Source organism: Fonsecaea multimorphosa (assembly GCF_000836435.1).
Source record: "Fonsecaea multimorphosa CBS 102226 unplaced genomic scaffold supercont1.19, whole genome shotgun sequence".
NCBI lineage: Eukaryota > Fungi > Ascomycota > Eurotiomycetes > Chaetothyriales > Herpotrichiellaceae > Fonsecaea > Fonsecaea multimorphosa.
The window spans coordinates 305,159-328,293 of record NW_015971653.1 but is presented as its reverse complement, the minus strand read 5'-3'; the positions used below and the strand labels follow the sequence as shown (position 1 = coordinate 328,293).

The following is a 23,135-nucleotide window of genomic DNA, read 5'->3' as shown; positions in this document are numbered from 1 at the left end:
CGTGCGAAGGATATCGTGATATGGCCGTGGCAGTCGGTGATGAGTGAGCGTGGCTGGATAAGCTCCTGGTTTCTGATAGGGCTGTCGAATGTTACCTAACGACCTCTCTATCTCTGCATCCCTGGCCACTCTTGCGTCGGCACAGAAAGGTTCGAAGTAGTCACCTTGGATATTTAGTCGGTCGAAGTCTCTCGTAGCGAAGCTCCTTTCATGCAGGTACGTGGGAATCCACACACCTCCCCCTTTCAAGGGCTGGAATGCAAGGCACCCGTTGAGAAGTTCCTTGGTGAGTGTTTGTGTATGGAACGCGGATGGGAGGCTTCTCAACACGCTACTGATGTACTGTACGCGTCGATCCTGGGCTGACACGGTTCGACATCCCTGCCCTCCCACACTGTACACCAAACGGTGATGCAGAAATGCTCCGACAAAGGCTTTGCGTATATGCCCCACGGGCCCCAAGGCAAAAACACAGTTTGCAATCCCCTGAACTATCCCCCTCGTCGACACCGTTGTGAGACCTGTGGTGTGATTTGGAAGCTTGTCACGGCCCACGATGGAGGGATGGTCTGCGACGTGTCTGTGAGTCGAAGCTTGAAGCGCAGGGCTTCCTTGCCGATGTGAATGCAGCTTTTTGAGGGGACGTGGTACTGGTATGGCGGCGATTTCCCGACCTATATTCGGCAGGTTTGATGGTTTTGGCATCGTGCAGGAGATGTGTCAGTCACACTTTCGGTGGAAGAAAACTTGATTCTGGTCCTCTCAAGGACATCCCACGCAAGGTCTGCTCCCATTGTGCAACACAACCAAGACGAAGTCCGAGATCAACACGATCCAGCAAGTACTGAACGACAGGGACCTTCCTCGCTTCCAAGCGTGTCTGATAACCGCTGGGCGCCGCGCCACATCACAATCCCAGACTAAGCGCTTCTGGTGGCGAGAAGAGAATTCCTTCCACCAAGGCTGAAGAGACGCCTGTGAAGTTGTGATGGAGCCGTCCGCCAAAGGTACGATGGATCCAAGTACCATGTACCTGTATCAGCCAGCTGTCAATAGCGCTGACAAGTGCTTGAGTCTGTTTATGGGAGAGCAGCCACCATTCCTGTAATCCTTTCAGTGCTCACTTTCCGTCCACTAGCTCGCTCGCCGACAAGTATCACACTTGCGACTCGTGGCGATGGTTCCCATCAGGATTATTGATCTGGCATCTGCCGGGGAGCCTCGTGCTACCCGAAAGGGGCAGAACGCGGCCAGGACATCGACGAAGTGCGAGACGCTGAAGCCCATTGTGGCTCTTTGTATAGGACCACAAGTGCTTACTTTCAATCAGAAAAGCCTGGAGCGGTGATATGCCGGATTGCTTTTCTCGTGGAGAAGCTCGAGCGATCTCCAAAATCGGCGTAGACTGGTGCTGACATACTCTGAACTTGAAACTCATAATGTGCAGATATAGCTGTTTCATGTGTTCCTTCGTGAAAGATCTAGTGCGACTTCATGCAGAAAGTGGTCAATTCAGAGGCATCATCGTGGCAGACGTGTGAAGGTGCGATGATCGCTCAGGTTTTGCTCACACTGGGGCAATCTCTTCGTTCACTACGGTGATGCAGTCATCTTCAGTCTTCTTTGGCCACCTACCTCCTTGAGAACCTTGCTGCCTCGTGAGAAGCGAGATGGAGGAGGAGCCAAGGAAAAGGTTGACAAAAAGCCCCAGTGGACAGTTGATAATGCCGCTCATCGCGACATGTAATGTAGGACCACTGCCATATCAGGCTTCATTCGAGTTACATTCACGAGGCCTCGTGGGACTCGTCGACGACAACCAAAGAGGCATTGCCATCGCGGAGAGGAGAGTATCATCAAAAAGAAACACAAGTTCGCACTGACGCGACGCGAGGGAAATACCTCGTAGCTTGCCAAGGTCCGAGGCTGACTACCTAGGAGGCGGCGAGCTCTTTGGAAAGACCTTCGTCAATAGGCGAGGGCACCGTCGCCGGATCGCGATCCAAGCCTCTGGCTACCATGCACTCATCGGCTTGGCCTAAACCTCCCTCAACACCCCCCCTCAACTTTTCTTCTCTCTCTCTTTTCCTTCCTGGAAATCTATCACCCCTCTTTCGTGTCTCCGACACGCCAATCTCGGACAGCAGGCGGCTTCAACGCGTCGTTCAGTGGTAGCTTTGCGGGATTCAGACGGGCGAAGTTGGCTACGGAGTCGGGCACCGCGATTGCTAGAGCGAGATGAAAGACGTTATGATAGTGGAGGCTATCTTCGATCTAACAACGAGAGGCATTGCTTTGTAACTGAGGGCCTTCAAGCCCTCATTGAGAGATATCAAGCTGAACAATCACACAGGTACACCACCACTTAAATCGACCTGTAATACTGCCAAAACGACGTGGGGACTGCCGTGAATGTGTTTGGCAGATTCCTTCTGTCCAAAGTGCAACTCGAATAGAAAAAACCATGGGTGGTCTCAGATAAAATCAACAAACAGAATGCGCCATGAGACGGTTGCGAGTCGAGACGCTGCTGGCCCAACGCATTGGTATTCTCTCACAGAGCTTCTATGGCATGAGAGCCTACAGACCAAACCCCATACCTCCTCTGCAGCCCTTCACATTCAAAGTTCATGCATGCTTCGACCTACCACACCCGTAAGAGTTGTCGAGGTGGTTGCTCAAAAGGGAAGAGGGGTGGAAGGATTGCAAGAATGCAAGACAACCCGTCAGCACAGAACTGGATTTGGTTAAAGATCGTCGGATGCCTCGTACATTTATATAGGGATTGCGATGGGCCAAAGGGTACAAAGTCTCCGTATCCCGGCCAGATGTGAAATACGAACGAAGTGTCGGTAGCACAGCAAGCGGCCAGGCACGAATGCATTTCTCCACCTCAGTCGACGTTACATTGCTCGTGGTAACAGTGAGCTGACGGGAGGTGGGAAAGATCTTCGAAATGTAGAGAGATCGGTATTTGCCAAAAGGTGACGGCCTTACCCTGGGAAAATGGAAATCAGGCCATGATGTTCCACGAAGAAGTCTGCACGCGTGGTTCGAGAGTTTTGCAATGGCTCGGGACGGACTAACGAAACTGGGCATTGGTGTCCATATGGTGATCAGGCAGGGTTAATGACGCATTATTAATGCACGACAAATGGTCTGAAAAGCGCCTGGAAAAGCATGGTCCGGCGTGGAGCTGCACAGGCCATCGTCAAATAGGCTAGAATGCTGGAATTAAGCCGGAAAAGTTGTGTAAATCGTACAAGGAGAACCTGGTTTGGGTTCACATCTTGGGGGCGGTGGTGGCACGATGGCCTAATGCCTCGAAAAGGAGAAGACCGTGCTAGTGGGACGCCCGTGGCTGACTCGATCTCGGGCCTTCGAAACACCTCGATTCGCCGGAAAAGGGTTTTTGATATCACCTGACTCCAGCTAAGTTCGGTGGATGAACCTGCCGAAGGGGGCGAGGGATGCTTGTTTACGCCGCCGACATCATTTGCCTCAGACTTTCTAGATCCGAGACGCCACCGCGCCGAGAATCTAGCAATTTCATACGAGGCTTCATGGCAGCCTCCTTCTCCTGTCGATCTGGTATTCAACCTACACTTCAACATATCAAACTTCAGACCTGGTAGTTGCTGGTGTAGCAAAAGCCCAAATCCTGTCATCATGCCAACAACTACCGAATTGGGGAGCTTCTCGAGGATTCTGAGTGCTGATTCCTCGCGCCCACCGCAGTCGATCCCCCTTGCTGCTTGCTCAGCTTACATGGCCGTTCGTGTATGCCGAGGCCGCTCCCCCACGGGGCAAAACACGAGATTCTGTTACATGAAGAGAAGGCATTGTTCGAATTGCCTTCCGATTCATTGTAGAATCTCGTCATCGGTCAAGTGATCATTTCCTAGTTGCTCGCAAAGGGCAATAGCCGCATAACTGCCTCCGAGACTTCCGGGAGACTCTTGGCCCTGTCGCTATGGTTTGACAGCATCGGAGGACGGATTTCCGAAGAGCCTCGTAGGAGCCCAGCATAAAAATTGGTTGGCGCTATGAGGACCTACGTGTATGTACAGGACTCGACACCTGCTGGTTGCTGAATGCCTTGGGCGTCCCGGCGCCCGGCCTCCCATGCAAACAAGCATGGTACCTGGCTCATGGTGGACTATGCGGGTCAAAGAATGTTGTAGAAGAGGTGTGCTCTCCATACAGTCGCCTTGGAGCCTCATCAACATGCCTAGCGATGAAAAAGAAGGTGGGCTCGTGCTTACAGAACCCTTCCAGAAATCGCTCATCATGCTACACCATTGGATATGCCACCACACATCTCCATACTCAATGCTCAGGTCACCCGCACTCCTCCGCTTTTCTTCGAAGTAACCTTGGAAGACCACCATCATCCACGTGGACCTGCATGAATTTTATTGGGGCGAACCTTCGCCGTGATTATAAGAAAGCCTGCTTCGTCTATTCATTGTGGCAGATCTCCCACCCAACTTCAGTACAAAGAATTGATCAAACAAGCAAAAGCGGAACATGGGCTATCTCAAGTTTCGGAGGCCCGAGTTGACTCGCGAGTCGCTCGGCCTCACCAACTGGGTGCGGTACGACAAATACAATCCCACTGCCGCCGGGGCTACCGAGGCGAGGAAGTCGCTGGCAGGCCTGGACTACTCGCCTCTGCGACGAGTAACATGGGCATCGTTCTGGATGGGTATCCTCATCTCTATGGGCGGCTTCATCTTCGGTTATGATACCGGCCAGATTTCTGGCTTCCTTGCCATGCCAGACTTCCTGCGGCGATTCGGTCTGCGACACAGTGATGGAACGTACTATTTCAGCAATGTGCGGTCCGGGCTTATTGTGGCAATGGTAAGTCGACTATTCCCTTGACGGACTATGGCAGCTGGCTAAGTGGTATAGCTGTCGATCGGTACTTTGATCGGAGCGCTGGTTGCTGCTCCCATTGCCGACTTTATCGGCAGAAGACTGAGCGTGACCCTCTGGTGCATTATCTTCTGCATTGGCAACATTGTCATGATCTCCTCGGAACATCATTGGTACCAGATCATGATGGGCCGATGGGTTGCCGGTCTTGGTGTCGGCGCATTGTCGCTTCTCGTGCCAATGTATATGGGTGAGTGAATTGTCGAGATGGCTTTTTGTGCATTCGCTGACTCGTGACAGCTGAGACCGCTCCCCGGCACATCCGTGGATCTCTGATCAGTACCTACCAGCTCTTTGTATGCCATGATCTCAATTCTTCCAGTGTCAATGGCGCTGCTAACGAACCATGTAGATCACGTTCGGTATCTTCTTGGCCGCCTGCATCAACTTTGGTACCTACGAGCACCAAAGGGGAAACTCTGGATCATGGCGTATCCCCATGGGAATTGCCTTCGTCTGGGCCTTCATTCTCGGCGGAGGCATCCTTCTTTTCAAGGATACTCCGCGATATCTTTACCGCAAAGGACACAAAGAGGAAGCCAAAAGAATCATGGAAAAGGTTTACGGTGCTCCACCAAACCACTACAGCGTCCACGTCGAGTTGGAAGAGATCGAGGCCAAACTTCGGGCAGAAGCGAAGCAGTCTGGCGTCCTTACTGAGTGGTTCCGCATGTTCCGTGCTCCCAAGATGACGTATCGTATCGTCCTCGGCATGACATTGCAGATGTTCCAACAGTTGACAGGTGCCAACTACTTCTTCTACTATGGCACGGTGATATTGTGAGTTGCTGCGTCCTCCCACCTTTTTCCTCAACTATCATCTAACAGAGACTGCCAGCCAAGCAACGGGTATCAACAACAGTTTTGTGGTAAGTGACAAGCCGTTCCGCTGCGGCGGACCCCTTCCGGCCCTACCCCTTTCCCCTACCCCTTTTCCCCTCAGACCACCCCAGCTGTTGTTATGCACTCAACCCTTATGAAGTAGAGGCTGACAATCACTTGCAGACTCAAAGTAAGCCTTCCCAGATTCTGCACTAGCTCCCCAGGCACATGCCGGAGCCCACGCTTTCCCAATTCGGAAGTATACAACTACTGACAGAAAACCAGTGATTTTGAACGGCATCAACTTTGGAACCACATTCTATGGCCTGTACATCGTCGAACATTACGGCCGTCGGAAGTCGCTCATGTTTGGATCGGCCTGGATGTTCCTGATGTTCCTGATTTTCGCCAACGTCGGCCATTTCTCCCTGGACAAACACGACCCCCAGAAGACCGAATCCAGCGGCACCGCGATGATTGTAATGGCTTCCTTCTTTATCGCTGGTTTTGCAACAACATGGGGGCCTATCATATGGACGATTGTAAGGGTTTTTCCGTGTTGTTTGCAGCTCAAAAAGTGGCCTGGGGGGATGGGTGTATGCATCCGGAGAAGGGGATGCCTCGCCGCACCTTTCCCCACCACACCACTTCCCCAGCACATTTAGCTAGCAGAGACAGGTGCTAACATGCTTGCAGTGTGGTGAAATGTATCCCTCGAGATATCGGGCCAAGAGCATGGCGATGTCTACCGCATCAAATTGGCTGTGGAACTTCCTCCTCGCCTTCTTCACACCATTCATTACCGGAGATATCGACTTCCTCTACGGCTACGTTTTCGCTGGCTGCAATCTGGTTGCCATTCCCTTGGTCTACTTCTTCGTCGTTGAAGGCCAGGGTCGCACGCTGGAAGAGATCGATACCATGTATATTCTTGGTGTGAAGCCATGGAAGAGCAGCGAATGGGTTGCCCCTCCGCCAGATGAGATGGCCAGAATCCGCGCCGAGGCTGGAACTGGTGATACCATCGATCCTGATGACATTGGTCCTGCCGGGCAGCGCAGCAGCGACGAGTCGAATGCCGAGAAAGAGGCCGAGAAGGAGGCCGAGCACCATGCGTAAAGTTGCCACATGCCACTCGCTGGCTCCAACGTCAATTTCAAAGACAAAAAAGACGAGAGAAGCAGTATAAGTCACAAAGAAAAAGGAAAAGATTGGTTTGTGTTGGTCACGATGTGAACTAATGAGTCGAGCAGACGGGATTGCAAGGATGATCAAGGAGGGAATACGTGACGAAGAAGATGGATACCCCGCAGCATTGCACTATGGAGGGAGGAAGAGCAGCCCATGCTTTGCCATTTAACGCACTCGTTACGACTCTCATTTTTTACGCCAGATTCATGTCTTAATACCTCATACCCAGCAGTTATGGCTGCCCTGATGCAGATAATATATACGATTTCGTTTGAAATTGACTCTGGAACTGCGAGCATCCTTCTCCTAAAAGACATCTTCGAAAGGAGAAGCCCTGTCAAAATAGCTTTACAAGAATAAAGGCTTCGTGAGCAATCTCGTGAGTGGCCGTAACGTTGCATTACAGTGCGGAGCACCGCAATCCTCAGTGATAAGCACCCGGCAATGTGAACCGAGCATTAGCTTTTCACTCCATGCAGACAACCTGTGGCCAGAACAGCAAAATGCATCATGTATGCTCTGATGGTATCTGCGGAGTGCTTGTTCGACGTCTTGCCTAGTTGAGACGTGATGGTACATCAAGCCTGATGAGTACGGAAAAGCATTACGCCGCATATGGGGATGACTGTGTCCACATTAGGTTAGGAGACATTTGACCATACCTACCTAGGTAATATGGCATCCTGCACTTAAGCTCACTTTTAAAAGTAGCCAGAATATGGCATTACTACCACTACTTTCCGTCAGGGACACGAAAGAAACTCTCTGAATACTCATCATTTCATCTAGGCGGCACTAGGCTATCCCTCAAAGAGGATAGTCTCGATTGTCATCTCGACGGGCTGAATTGTCACCTGGTACCGAGTAATTATTACGGGGTACAGTCATATTATCATCCATCCCAAATAATTGCGCTGAACTTAATCATCTACACCTTTGCACACTTCGCCCCTCCGAAAGCCCCACTCGAAAAGCCGTCACAATCCTTTTGGAAGCTCGCGATGCTATGAAGCTTGTCAATGCGAATGGTGAAGCCCTTCAACAATAAGCATCCTCCTCTATGCCCTGCCGACAAGTTCTATCTGATGTCGGTCAAAGGTGCAGCCTGGTTACCGTTTGTCCAACGCCTCGTCTTGGACGGCGCAAGATCGGCCCGTTCCGCGTCAAGAGAAGTATCGTCAGGGTCGCCTTTGAGCTCGAGTTGTTTGAATACATCAACATTCACCCAGTGGTCTCTTACGCTCACCTTCAGCCTGCCCCATATGGCGACTATCACCGTCATTAGTCCCCGCCGCCGCAGATCGAGATGGACGTGAATGGACGATTCATCATTGAACAGATTGATTGCAAAGAGTAGCGTCAGACACCTAGGTCATCCTGGTGCGGTACCTGCCACAGGATACCTTGGAAAGGCTAACCCTCCCGGAATGGTCCATAGATCGAGGAGGAAGAACTACGCTCACAAGTGTCTGACCTGGTCGACATTCACAATGGTCGGTCTGCGAAATCAACCCCATAAAGAGCTCCCCTGCGCACCTCAAAATCACTCGCGAGCTCGTCACCGAGAAGGATAACCCCCGGCCCCTTCCCGCCGAGACGTCAACTGCTGAAGAGATGATGTTAGCGCAAGGCGTAAACGCATACTTCCTACAAAACCAAACCGACAATGAGCCTACCCTCCGCGACTCAAAACCATTCGCGAGCTCGTCACCGAGAAGGATAGACCCTTCCCGCCGAGATGTCATCTGCTGAAGAGCTGATGTTAACGCAAGGCGTAAACACATACTACAGAACCAACCCGCCAACAATAACAATAACAGTGAGCAGCAGTCAATCATCGGAGGATCAATAAGTCGCCAAGTATGAGAGGGTGCGGCAGCAATTCACTGCTTCCCACAAAAAGCTCGAAAGAAAATCTCTTACCTCACGAATCTTCCACTCGTAAACTATCTCATCCTCAAAACTTGGATCGTCAACCTGTTACGCCAACAGCACCGCAACTCCTCTAAGTTTGTTTAAAATCTCTCCACTACCACCCAAGAACATCTCCTCTCTCTTTCACGTCGAAGACCCAACACCATGAGTGACACAGACGAAGACATCGCCGACACGTCCCAGCAGGCCTCTGGAATGGAAAGTTTCGACCGGCGTCGCTTTGGTATTGACACCGGTACAGCCTTCCAGCCGAGAACCAGTCCCTTCAACTTCATGTCAGCCATGGAAGATCAAGATACTACCTTCTCCCAATCCCTTCAGACCGCAACCCATCATACTGTTGTCAATTCTCCGGCCTTGCCAACTGAACATGTCCCGTCTCCCGGACCTGCTCCTGACGCTTTGGGACAGCCTGCCCCAGGCGAGGACCATGCAGCCACTTCTCAAATCCGAGACGAAGACGCATCTGAGTACGACTTTGAGGTTGCCACTGGTCACAATAATGGTTACGAACAACATGGTCAAGAAGAACATCATCAACTTCAACACCTCGACAGCTGGCCACAAAATGGTCAAGAAGAACGTCCTGAATCTGTCGGATACAGTGACGCCGAAAATTCTGACCAGGGAGGTGAAGACAATGGTGACCTTGGAGAGCAGACTGATGGCTGCACCTGGAATACCCAGCCAGAGGTAAAATCCGAGGACGCGGACCGAGAAGGGTGCGAGAACCTTTTCAAGAACTTCCAAACCCCTCCAGGAATGTTCTTCACTTTGACCCCCGTTGCACACGACGAGGAAAAAATGCCGCCAGTCTCGTTACCGCGCTTGGAAGACGGCACCGTCGCAACCGTCACTCCCTATGAAGTGGTCGAGGTGCTTATTCCCTACAATCCGGAAATTCCAGGTTCTCGCTCCGTGTTCCTTGCGCAAGAACCCAATACAACCATCGAACAGGAGCTAGAGAACATGTTCGTCCTTGCTACATTCGCTCAAGACAAATACGGTTGGCGCTCGGGCACCGATGAGTCGTACACGTCTGATTTGTACGTCGACAAAGCCTTCCTCGGTATCCCGGTTCTCAATGTACCACCCAAGCCACTCGAACAAACTCTCATGGACCTACGTTGGCACGCGTATCGCATGACTCCTACAGAACTTGAGTCACTCAGTAGCCACGTCAGCGTGTCTAGCGGTTCTGACTCCTACCCAGGGTTGGTCGAACTCCCGTTTGCTGGTATCGATTACGATCTTCTTCATCAGGCCTTTAAAGAATATCGCAAGCTGCGTAAGCAAGACTATGAAGATATTGAAGACCCGGAGTCCGATGATGATGAAGAGAAGGAGAAGAAGCGGGAATCGAAGGCTAAGGCCGGGCAGGCTGGCACAGACGACAAGAAGGAAAAGCAGCCGCCTAAGGAGTTTGACGACGCTGAGCTCCTTGCTAATATCTCCCAATCTTCTCGCCTCCTGGCCGACAAATTCAACAAGTTCGAAGGCACTAAAGATCCCAACGCGCAAATCCAAGACTTTGACCAAATAATCCATCGAGGCTCGTTGAATACTACCTACTCTGCAGCCTTCTTTTCTACTAAGGAAGGAAGCCCCCTCAGCATCACACCTATCCGCGGCTATCTGGGGGTCAACATAGAGCTTCATTCAGCTTCTTTTGTACCTATGGTAACAGATGAGACCGTGGCGGAAGCCATCCGTCAGAAGGCTAGAGATATCATCGCCGAACCCACTAAGTCCAACGCCTCGCAAGACCCCAGCACAGGGCCAGACTTGGAGAAAGACACTGACGGGAAGAGAGCGAAAGCAAAGAAAAATGCGCTCGAACTCATCAAGCAAGCCAAGGCCAAAGCAACTTACGTGAAACTCTTCATCGGCTTTGAAGCAATGAAAGGATGGAAGTGCGATACCATTACCAACTGGGAAGAATGGTCACACGGACATCCGAAAGTGGCGAAGACCTTTTCGGCAGACATGGTCAGCGAAATTCAGACTATCATCAAAGCTCAGGGAGCCGCTGCTTTCGTTGAGTTCCATTTCGACTATCGCGCAGCTGCCCAACATAGGGTCAGCCTCGGCTGCCCTAAATGGGGTGATCAGTTTGCCAAAGCGCTCCAGACTGGAAGTATTCGTGCCATTGTGAAGGGCCAGAAGGAATCGGTTCGTCGTATGGCCTTCGTCGGCGAGCTTCTTGATCATGAGAAAAGCAACGGATCCCGCTTGTTACAGTATTGGTGGAACGAAGTTAACCATCGCGTGGTTTGCAGAGAGTCGTACATACGTACCACCCCTCTTTCTGATACTGTCACCAACGATAACTACCGTTTTATGCACCGTCTTCCTCATATGAGTACGCAAGAGGCCATGATCAAAACTGCTGTCACTGTTAAACAAGCTAGGGCTACGTTAATGAATAGCCTGCCCAAATTCACGACCGAAATCCACGATGTTGTCTTTGCCTCCATCAAGACCCTTAAGGATGGCACTGATGAATCATTCTTGGCTTTCATCGACTATCCAGCGGAGGAGGGATTAGTTCTCACTCCTGATACTCGGATGTTCATGAGCTTCATTGATGAGAAGAAGACTTCCGAAGATGAGGAGCCTGAGATGATCGTTGACAACAAGAACATCTGGACTGCCCGAGTTATCGATCCTGTCCCCAATGGTCCCGCAGACAAGCTCACTCTTTGGGTTAATCGAAGATGGGATGAGACTAAAGGTGAATGGGGTCCTCGTGTTATTCACAGTGTCGACGTCGCTGGTGCATCCGAATCTGAATTCCCCGCCCTCATCAAGCACGGCTTTCGCCATAAGGTTACTTTGAAGGTTCAGACCCCGGAAATTGAATACAAGCGTATCATCAACGCTATCGATCTTCTCTTGTTCGAGCCGAAACACAGGCCCTGGACAGCCTGGAACAAGCTCTTGAAAACTCTGATCTCGTGTAACAACCTCGACACTCTCGAGCCGAGGAGCATCTTTGAGCCCCTTGGCGACGAGTTTGAACAGAACAGAGAAGCGATGGTCCTGTCACCCGAGCAACAGGCAGCAATCAACCTCGGTCTGAAAGCACGTGGAGGAGTTCTCAATGTTACCGGGGTGTCTGGTTCAGGGAAGACACATCTCATTAGCCAGATCCTTGTTCCGTATCTGATGTCAAGCTCGAACGTTCCAATCCTGCTTACAGCCGGCGCAAATGGCCCTGTCAATTGTCTTGCGAGCCTTGCCTGGAAAACGTACCAGCGGCTCATTTACCAAGGACGTGCGAAAGACGGCCAAATCCATGTTCGATTGCATGCAGACAACACTGACAAGCAAGTCCTCTTATCTCACATTCGGGACCAGATGACACGCAACCCAAACGCTCGTCCAGAATGGGAAGAACTTGACTTGCACGACGCCAGTAATATGGACATCATCGTGCGCCAACATGTCGACAAGCTCAGAAAGTCGACTGTGAAAGGCTGCCACGATCTCCGCCTTGAACATGATAATCTCTCCCTTGGTGCATGGGTATGGCGCTACGGGGGATTTGAGGAGTGCCCTTCAACTGCCGACGGTGCCGCAACTCGATTTGAAAAATTTCGCACTTCCTTCATCCAGTATTATACGACTAAGGAAATGGGCAGAGAGCAAGCCAAACAGTTTCGCGAAGAGGAGGGTAAGATCATGCTCGAGGTCTTGAGTAAAGCTAAGATTCTGTCCTGCACGCTGTACGCAGCCGGCTCCATGAAGGTCATCTCGTCCTTTGGCCAAGAATGCGTGTTGGTCGTCATTGACGAAGCTCCAACTGAGGGTTTACCCGTCCTTTTGCCTCTGGCTGCTGCTCGCCTCCCCGTTGCAAAAAGCCTTGTCATGGTCGGTGACACAAAACAGAAGGGTCCAATCAAGCCCGGCATCAAAAAAACCATGCCTTTCGTTGACGATGTCTTCCTTCCTCTGCCAACCCGTCTACAGCTCGTCGGATTTGAAACTGCGGAACTCTTCGAGCAGCGTCGTATGGTTCCGCAGATCGCCAGCCTGGCCAACCAGTTAGTCTACTCAGGGATGGTTAAGAACGACTACAAGGAGGCTGGCACAGCCAACCGTCCTTATGCTCGAGAATTTGGAAGATGGCTCAAGGACAAATTCGGTCTTCAACAACGTAGTTACGTTGGCTGGGTGGATTTCACCGGGAAGATTGCAGACACTGTCATGAAGCGTACTTCGAAGCTCAATTACTACTACGCTCTCAGCGAGATCAACTGGGCTGTCGAAATTCTTCGGAACAAGCCAAAAGACTTCAAACTCGCGATCTTGACAGGCTACAGTGCGCACCGAAAGATACTCCTTGATGCCAAAGCCAGTATGCAACTCGATACCGCCGGCACTAGGAATATCCACTTGGATCGCCTTTTCATCGGCACCATCGATCACTACCAAGGTGATCAATTCAACGTGGTCATCCTCGACCTACTTGTTGATGAAAATGCTGGATTCTTCAAGGACATCGGCCGTCTCTGCGTTGCACTCACTCGCGCGAGAGATGGTCTGCTGATCCTGATGAGTAGACGCGCAGTCGCCAAGCTTCGTCCTGATAGTGGTTCTCATTTGAAGACCCTGGCGACAATCATGAAGCCATTCCACATCAGCCAACGAGCTGGAAGGGCCATGCCTGATTGCAGATACCTTACCTCGGACATGCCAGTAACTCGGACCCTTCGTGACATGGACGACGAGGATATGCCAGATGCCCCGAAAGAAAGGTTTGAGGGTAATGGGCAGCAGTACGAAGAGATTTTCGGTGACGCAGGTGCAGACGCTGGGGATTGGTGAAAATATGTAGCTCGGTGTCAAGGATGAAAACACTTCAAGGAGGGTGTTTAGGCGGGACTTTTCGTAGGATTGTTCACCACAATGCAATAGCTCAGGACCGTTACTTCGACGCGAAGGGACACATTTTATCATGTACTCGAGGCCCTGTTAGGACTACCCTAACAGCGCGTTGCAGATGCCCTTCTCCTTCACATCAGGCAGGTAGTCAATGGGAGAATCCTCAACCACTTGCTATTCTTCCTCGTTATTGCCGCCTATCATCTACGTCCATCAGCCTGCTCTATCTACCCTCCGCAACTCAAAAACCATTCGCGAGCTCGTCACCGGGGAGGATACTGATAATCGATCCTTGTCGACGGATTCGCTCGAGTTGTTGTTGTTGAGCAGTAGCCCTGGTGGCCTCACTTGCACACCTTCATACTTGGCGTCTTTGAAGTCTCGTGCCATCTGGGCAAGGGTGGATCTCTTCTTACCCCAGCTTGTAGTCGTGGGGAGGTTCACTTAAGAATTGTTCCAGTTCTTACGTTGGGTGCACAGCTTCACATACGTGACGGGTGCATATCGGATCATCCTTGTACTTGATAATGGTTTGACTCACACCAGGCGAGGTTAGTGACCTCTTGACTGATATGAACGCGCCGTCCGTCGCGCACTAGCCACATCCTGACTCCTGCAAGTAACGGACAAAGATCAAATACTATAGAATCTTCCATGCGTTCTGAATTTCCCACGATGTCGCCACGTGAGCGCTGACTGGCAAGACATGTGTGACCAGCATGCCATGCAAGCCCGGAACTGGATCAAAACATGCGTCCTCCATCACAGTCACGATGTACCCATGATCTGTCGCGGCGCGAGCAGTACTCAGGACACAGCCAGAAGTGCTGATCCCACCGATGATGAGCGATTTGATTCCCTTTTCTTTCAACATATTCATCAGTCCATGCGACTCAAGGGCCGAGATGGAGCCCGGTGTTCTCAGCACGGTGAGCTCCCGATCGACATGTTTTCTGGCCGCCAGTGTCTCCGGTTCATGGGCCAGCCAAGGCATTTCAACAAATTGGGCTTCGTACATCTTCCATATAGCCGAGATCCTCGAATAATTTGGAGGCTTTGAACCGGGCGAGGCATCGACGAGGCAGTGGAAGACGGTCATCTCTTTATGGAGTGCCCAGTCGCGCATCTGTGACGCAATGTTTATGACACCGGTGGCCGCCACATCCCCAACCGTCGCAAGGGTCATGCTTTGATAGTCCATGAGCAAGACAGCGGTTTCATGAGGTGATATCGACAGAGGCGAGGCTGGATCGCTGGGCGAGAAAACGGCTTTTGACATGGTTTGCACCACAGAGATGGCAAGTAAGCAAGCAAGCGAGACAAGATAGCGAGCAAAATATCAACCGCAGCTCAGGCATGAACAACCAAATCCAAGAAGAATCCAGGACTTAAGTGGTATATTGACCATGCGTGCAGGGCGGAGATAACGACTAAAAGCCGAGCTGCATATGCGCCGTCGTGCCTCAGGCATTGAAATGTGGCGCCGCGAATATAATCCGCAGATGTCGGAAATTGGCGCCCGCTTGGGGACTATCGGACGCTTTTGCAGAAAGTCAGTAATTGTCCGCGGACGGCGAGGACGGCAAGGGACGAAGTCTGGCGCGAAGGGGCTACATTTCATCGCTGGCTTAATGCCGGCCAACTCCTCCTTTGGCGCCCATTGGTTTTCATGGACGCCAGCCTTCAAGTTGTTTTTAGCCAAATCAACAGCTGTCGATAGCTCTTGTCCACGTTTCTTGCATGCTTCGCGGCCCGGACGGCGGTCTTCAGGCCAATCTGGGACCTGTGTTCGTCGGTCTCCTGTTTATCACGCATACGAACCTGCAATAGCGCATACCACTCTTCGACTCGACTCCTTGAATTCTTGGTAGGGCATACACGGGAAAGCCAAACTCCAAGGGGAAGCTGGACCTCAAGATCAGCTTGGTCGGCATTGCACCGAGCTAGGAATGATCGCTGTAGTCGTGTTACATCGTCGAGGACTGGTGCAGATGGTGCAATACAAAAGAACAAGATGCCGAGTCCTGGGCACTTTTGGCCACCATGCCTTATAACCCAGCAACTGCAGACAAAAGTATAAATTCACGGTCGTCAATCCGCTACCCCGTTCATATTGGTCTGACCTTAATGCATCCGACGCGTCTGGCCTAGAAGAGTATCTTTCAGCATTCCAGAACTTGCATTTCCAGGGACATAAGCCTTGGGAGGTGCGAGATTTCGGTAGGCCATAAAACACATGCAAGGGCGGCTTGCACAATCAGGCTCGGGTCAAGATAAGTGCGGAATTCCACGATCATTGACACTGGCAGCGGGCTTCGCGAATGTATTTTGAAAGGATGCCTCGAACGAACAATGCCACCTGATCTGCGGGATGAAGAGAGATCGGCCACAGCTGTGGTGCAGCGTGCATTTTAGATTTTGTGGTCAACTTAGCCTCATTGCCAAGTACGGTGACATTTCGTCCTCGAGACAAGCCGGCTGCTTCACGAGGCGAAGACAATACGCGCTGCACCATTAAGAAAGGAAAAAAGGGGGCTATAGCTGGGAAAAGGATTGAGAGAATAGGAAGGCAAAGGTAGTGAAGGGGCGACGGGGACTTTGACACATGGAAGAATGCCAAGCCTTTCTTCGCTTCAGCTGCTTGCCGTGTTGATGCCTCGTGCCTTGCGGAGTTTTAGGCACAGAAACATGTCCGTCCCCAGTGTCGCGTGCAATTGAGCATTCTCCTCATAATTAACAACAGATTATCTTATTCTTGAATTCATTCTTGAGGCCTGCGGGCGAAGTGACGTTGATCTTACGGTCCAACCTGTCCCCTGCGCCGTCTCCATCCTTCTCTGCCTCATCGAGCAGTTGTTTGCAGGCATAAACATTACGTACGACGTCGCAAGGCTGCACAGCAGCTTGCTAAGCGCCTTTCGCTGTATACGACCACGTCGCCTGCCTACCTTTGTGCGACCATTATCTCGCAGAGAGAGTGCGTCGCTCAAGTCCTGGTGCCTCCTCCGGTCCACATCGGTATGATACATGATAATTGTCAGGTCCTCACTCCCTCGACTCGGATGACCTCCACGGCTCAGCAGCAGGAAAAATAGATGGTCATGGAAACCCCCAAGCATCATATGGAAGAGTTGGTCAACGGTGGCAGCCATGCCAAACATGGCTCGGAGATCTCAAGAGCCACTTCTCCGGCCGGAACCATCACCATGCAGGACGGACATGCGAACGACGCTGAGAGTCAGACCAAGCGCAACAGACCGCGAACATATCCTTACTTTTCCACCTTACCATACCCCGTGGAAGATGAGGCTAAGAGACAGGAAGACCTGGCAGAGATATTCAAACATCTTTATATTGCCATCCAGGCTAGCGACTTCACTCCGGGTGCGGTGCATTGGACCAGGGAACTGCGCAGCTGGCTCTCTCTGAAGTTCGATCCCACCAAGAAACAGCGTGTGGAGCTCGTCAGACTTTATTATGAACTCGCTCTCGCCCCTGGGATTGATCCCGGCGTGGGCGAGCGCTTCGCTAGCATGTTCATGTTACTGACCAAGTCTGTCGTATCCCACTCCACGCCCTACAAGTCTCAGCCTGACTGACATCTCTGCAGACGAAAACACTACTTGCGACCCTTGATCGATCTAACCCTCGACTGGCGACCGCTCTTCCGAGAGATCAAAGTATTCGTGCTACCAAGCGAGTCGGGCCTGATGCAGACAACAAACCTCAAGAGGAATATCAAGACACTCATTAAGATCAGTTCATTCGCCCAACTATATTTTGATCCGGAGGACATCCCGGCTATGCTAGAAGAAATCCTGCCTCATTTCACAATGTCTTCAACCGAGGGCGCGTTTGTGGTGATAGGACTGCTCAATATGTTGCTGCCAACAGGACCTCCACCGCCAAATCGTTCGGATTTGAACCCCCAGCACTTTCTTCCCACCTTCTTCCACCTCTGGTCCTTGGTAAACCGTTCCCGAACAGTCGATGTCGCTCTTGTCGATCTTCTCTCGCGCCTGGCCCGGGATTCGCTGCCTAGTAAACAAGTCGAGTTCTCCGAGTTTGGGATCTTCACTGCCGAGCAGTCGACGCTGATTACAACGGCAGTCCTGAGGTTACTGGAGATTCCTGTAGGGCAATCCACCTCGCCCTACAGTGCTCTGGTGGACATAACAGCGGGCATGGGATTTCTACTGGATCGTGATTCGCGCAAGCACCCTGTTTCCCACCACATTGCTCGCTGGTTTGTTATGTCATTATCACCAGCCTGTCTGGAAAAGAAGACTTCGGTTCTTTCTCTCCTCGAGACTCTGATCCAGGCAATCGAGACATTCTTTCACCCCTCGAACTCTGGCTCCTGGACTCGAACCTTAGCCCAGCTTGTATTCTATCTGGCCGACTTCTTTGTCATGCGGTGGAACCGGGAACGCAACGGCGAAATGGACGTCCCACGGGAGCGGAAGCTCAATGAAGCACTGCGAAAACGATTTGTCCTTTGCCTGCGAGAAGTCATCTTCATGGGCATTTATGCCAAGAGCGGAACGGCGATGAGCTATTCGTTGTCAACGCTTCAAGCTCTGGCATTTTTGGAGCCCGACTTGATCCTTCCTGGTGCTCTCCAACGTATTTATCCCTCAATGCAAGGGCTTGTCGAGGTGCACCGAACAATCTCGTCTATACGGTCATTGCAAATATTAGCGAGGACGATGATCAGAACCAAGGGTTACCGTTGCCACATCACGGCTCTGCTTGGTCTTGCTCTGCCTGGCATCGACGCCAACGATCTGGACAAGACTCTATGTACGTTGTCATTCTTCGCCAATGTCTGCTACAATATACCCTTCGAGGATCTTTCCAAGGGTAGAGAGGATGTCCAAGGTAACATGCTGGCTATGGAGTGGATCACAGGGGAGATGGAGCGCATGGAGCAGGAAGGTGCCCATGTCGAATTGAATTATGCCGCCCTCAACGAAAAAGACGAAGAGTTGATACTTGCCTCGTCCACCGCCGGGTTTGGAGAGTTCGTTACGTCGTTCTTAGGCCGAGTCTTCACTCTTCTTGAAAATTTGCCGGATGCTGCGCGAGTCCGAAGTGGCTCTCCGGAAGAGAACATTGTCAACACGCTGCCGGCAGCTTTTATGCCCTTGCTAGCATCTCTCTCAACGGAATTGTACGACATGGCATTGAACAAAATTGTTGACTTTGTTGCCAACCACGTCATTCATCAATCGAGAGATGCGATGGCCTTTATCTGCAATTGCTTGTGCAAGGTCGACCCTGAGAAGGCTCTGGCAAAATTCGTTCCTGTCTTGATCAGCGCCATTCGTACGGAAATCGATGAGAATGGTGCCGGCTCGACTAGGAATGCTGCTTCCGATGTCCTGCCTCGGGATAGAGGCTTGGTCTGGAATATCAGCATGCTGAGTATGTGCGTGGTTCATGTTGGCTCCGCAGTCCTGAAATACAAGCAGGAACTCTTCGACATCGCCGTGTACATGCAGCAAAAATGCAAAGGCATGCCGACTGTGCACGTTTCCAACTATGTGCACCATTTGCTGCTAAACCTCACCGTCACTTACACCGCCGACTATGCTTTGTATGAACCGGAGAAGGTTAAGAATGGAATAACTGCAGATCTCTGGGGAGTGGCAGAACCACCATCAACCATCAAACCAAAATGGCATGTTCCATGCAAAGAAGAGATTGATTTTGCTGTAGAATTGTTCCAGAACCAAGCTGAAAGCGCAGTACAACATTTGCAACGTCTGATCGACGGCTCATCCAGCATCAAACGCGACGGCAGCGGTAAGGAATGGTCGGATGAAGTTTCGAGGAATCTCGTTCTACTCCGTCTGCTGCTCGCTGGAGTATCAGTTCTCTTCGATTCCAAAGGAGTCAATGAAGGCCTGACCACGACTGCGGCAGGTGTCGATGCTAACAACGATACTTCGATGTCTCAGGCGAATGGTCATGCCCCAGAACAAAGTAATGATATTGTTGAGACTGATGCTTCCCTTGATGGTACGGACGAGACATCAATCAAGCCCTCTTTCCAGTATCCTGCAGGCGAGCTGCTAAAGCCGGACGAAGCGAACTACAAGCTTCTTCACCAACTCAGACAGAAGATTGGTCGTATTCTGCATGATGTCCACGTCTTCCTCACTCGAGAAGGAGAAGACGATGTCTCATCTTTTGCTCCGCTATACACGGCCTATAGATCATGGTTCGTTGATGTTGGTATCGAGCGCTCGGCTCACGTCCTTGATCGAGTTACTCGACTTCTACACGCTGACGAGCAGCCGTACAAAGTGAGCGGAGTACGCAAAGACTACCCTCGCTCAATTCTCGTCCGACGAGCCAATGTATACCACACTCAGAGACTCCGGCATAATGCTGCACCCAGACCACGGTCAGAGCTCGACGAACAACTTCTACTAGATCTCAGCGAGTCTGCTGTCTCTCTATACACCGAAGTCCGTCGCAACGCACAAAGTGCAGGCGAATCGGCTCTAAAGGTTATTTTCGGAGCTCGACTTTTCGTCATCCCGCCCCTCTTAGCAGCTTTCCAGAAAGCGGTTCATATGAACGATTTCCCCCGAATCAAGGGCGGACTGTTTGCCTTGCTGTTTGGCAGTCTTGCAAAGACGGTGGGCAGACATTGGAAATACACACCAGCTGTCATAAGAACATTCATCGAGGCTAGCACTGCCGACAAACCATCCATCCAAAAGCTTTGCAGTGGTGGCTTATTCCAAATCATGGACTACGGCCGACCAGGCGATCGGATGGCAATCATCGACCGTACAGTCGTTGATCCATTTGCTCCCGAGGAAGATGTTGATGACAAGATCTCAAAGAAGAAAGCATTCATCTTGAGTAAGCGTGCAAACATTGAGCGCAAGAAGGCAGAACTTGCGGAAGAGCTCATCGAGCTGACTCGTGTCTCACATTGGAAGAAAGCCACTCGTGTAGCGACGCTTGTCATGTCACTAGGGATGCGTTTCGACACAATTGCTTCAGACAGCATGATTGATTTGATAACTGTGGGCACGGTAGATCCTCATCCGGGCTTGCGGGGACTGTATTCCCAAGGGTTGGTGGCTCTATTCACCATGACCGACGTGCGAGCTGTGTGCAATCACGAATATGCCAATTATATCCAGGCGATTCAAGAGTTTCCCGCGAAAGTCAAGGTCGAGACCCGAGCCGGGGAAGAGTCTTGGACCGAAAACTTTTTGAAGGCTTTCTCTCAGCCCGAGGCTGATGTCTACATTGACCATGATTATCCTGGTTGGCTTGTGTGGTCGAAAGACATGCCTGGCTACAAAGCCAACGTGCAGAACGATATCATTTATGATGAACTCGAGTGGAAGAAACGAACTGTGATTGGCAAGCACCTGGATCGAGAATGGTTTGTTACTTTTTTCAAGTATCTCAAGCAAGAGCCTCGAGACCAATCGGCAGATAAGTTCCGCATGGCCAGTGCGGCTATGTTGACTTATGCCTTCGAACTGATTATCAGAGACGGTCTAGCCGTGGCAACATTCGAAGACATCAAAGAAGAAACGCTGGCTGTTTTCGAGGACGGCAGTGACAAGCACCAGCATCGTGCAACGGCAGAGATTCTTGGTGGTTTGGTCACGTCAGTCATGGATAACTCTATTGAGCGACGAACCATGGTATGGGAGTTCGCGTTCCCTATTATTCAACGAGTCTTCTCAGACGGCCTGACCCCAGAGAATTCCGGCTACTGGACCACTTTCCTCCACATGATCCTTCAGGCGCGGGACCCTCGGAGAGCATGGCCGTTGGTGGAGTGGCTGACAAGCTTCCGTCTCGACATGGGATCCAATGCTGCCTTTAAAGAAAGCTCAAAGATTCATCTGCTCCATCAAGTAATCCTGGACGCAGGATGGCACTTCCAGCTTGAAAAGCCCATCATGGAGAACTTCCTAGGCCACATTGATCATCCATACAAGGGCGTTCGAGAAGCTATGGCCCAAACACTTGCTGCCATCACCCGTACTCGATACCATGAATCGTACAAGGATGTCAAGGAACTCCTCGAAGCCCAGAGAAAGGCAGGTCCCATTGGAACTCATCCCTATCTGCCAACCAAAGAATTTGATGAGACGATGAGCGAGGTTTTCCAGCGCTTGGACAAGTGGCGGCATGAACGCACTCCCGGTCAACAGACCCCTTCGGCTTATACATCTGGGAGCAAAACGATCCTGTTATGGCTTGACTCCATGCTCTCGTCGTATGAGTGCACCCAGTTGCTGAAATACTTCCCCGACTTGTTCACAGAACAATTCTTACACATGATGGATGTCAAGGAGGATCCAGAGTTGCAGTCTTTGGCTTACCACGTCTTTCGACACCTGCCGAACATTCCTCATCGAATAGGAGAAGATCAAGCGTTGATCGAATCATTGATCCGCATAGGAAGGACATCTCCGTCATGGCATCAGCGTCTACGTGTCATGATCAATATGCAGATCATCTTTTTCAGACGTCTGTTCTTGCTGTCCGAGGAAAGTAAGCAGAAGCTATTCAACTGCGTGGCCGATATGCTCGAGGATACACAGCATGAGGTGCGAGCGGGCGCTGCCACAACCCTGTCTGGAATGATCCGATGCTCGCCGCTCGAGCTGCGAGAGAGGATGATCATTCAACTGCGGGATCGATTCACGCAAATGCTCGTTGATAACCCCTTGCCCAAGAAACCGAAGGGCAAACTAGCGGGTCTGTCATCGGCCCGGACTTCAGGAACCAACACACCTACTCCTGAAGCACAGCGGCTGGTCATCGTTCGACATGCAGCGGTGCTCGGTCTAGGCGCACTAATTCAGGCATTCCCTTATTCAAGTCCTCCGCCGGCTTGGATGCCCGATGTCCTGGTCACGTTGAGCAGCAAAGCGGCGAACGATCCAGCTACTGTTGGCAATAGCGTCAAGAGTATCATTAGTGACTTCAAGAAGACGAGGCAGGACACTTGGCATATAGATGTCAAGGTACGTGTTGCAATGAGATGACCCCATAGACCGAAACTGACTATTGACAGGCATTCAAACCGGAACAAATTGAGGACCTCTCCGGGGTGTTATGGAAGAGCTATTTTGCTTAGTCTTCCCCTGACCTGTAGAATGAAAACACAACAAATCTTTGTGTGTTTCGAGCATAGCGTTGGCGTCTTGTCTGAAGGACACATCAACCGACTACAGTGGCACTGTCGTCTGTTTTTGCTGGGCGTTCTTCTTCTGGTTGACTCTCGGTACCTTCATCCAATGTGTGATTACGCCTCAGGGGTAACGATTGAACTCTCTAAGGATAAAAACTCATGATTGATTGGGATG

At 51.2% G+C, this 23,135-nt stretch overlaps 4 protein-coding genes across 4 annotated transcripts; 3 read left to right on the top strand and 1 right to left on the bottom strand.

Moving 5' to 3' along the window:
- Positions 1-4,530: 4,530 nt before the first annotated feature.
- On the top strand, positions 4,531-6,882 carry Z520_08494 (uncharacterized protein; the record flags this gene model as incomplete). Its single annotated transcript, XM_016778990.1, has 7 exons — positions 4,531-4,866; positions 4,918-5,131; positions 5,182-5,237; positions 5,294-5,721; positions 5,780-5,814; positions 6,049-6,305; positions 6,460-6,882. 7 exons carry the CDS (start codon positions 4,531-4,533, stop codon positions 6,880-6,882), a joined length of 1,749 nt encoding a protein of 582 aa, XP_016629909.1.
- Positions 6,883-9,033: 2,151 nt separating this feature from the next.
- On the top strand, positions 9,034-13,719 carry Z520_08493 (uncharacterized protein; the record flags this gene model as incomplete). The annotated part of the gene is made up of 1 exon (XM_016778989.1): positions 9,034-13,719. One exon carries the CDS (start codon positions 9,034-9,036, stop codon positions 13,717-13,719), a length of 4,686 nt encoding a protein of 1,561 aa, XP_016629908.1.
- A 697-nt stretch (positions 13,720-14,416) lies between these two features.
- Positions 14,417-15,055, bottom strand: Z520_08492 (uncharacterized protein; the record flags this gene model as incomplete). The annotated part of the gene is made up of 1 exon (XM_016778988.1): positions 14,417-15,055. The coding sequence occupies one exon, from the start codon at positions 15,053-15,055 to the stop codon at positions 14,417-14,419; it is 639 nt and encodes a 212-aa protein (XP_016629907.1).
- A 1,822-nt stretch (positions 15,056-16,877) lies between these two features.
- On the top strand, positions 16,878-22,814 carry Z520_08491 (uncharacterized protein; the record flags this gene model as incomplete). Its single annotated transcript, XM_016778987.1, has 2 exons — positions 16,878-17,329; positions 17,387-22,814. The coding sequence occupies 2 exons, from the start codon at positions 16,878-16,880 to the stop codon at positions 22,812-22,814; spliced, it is 5,880 nt and encodes a 1,959-aa protein (XP_016629906.1).
- Between the last annotated feature and the right edge of the window lie 321 nt (positions 22,815-23,135).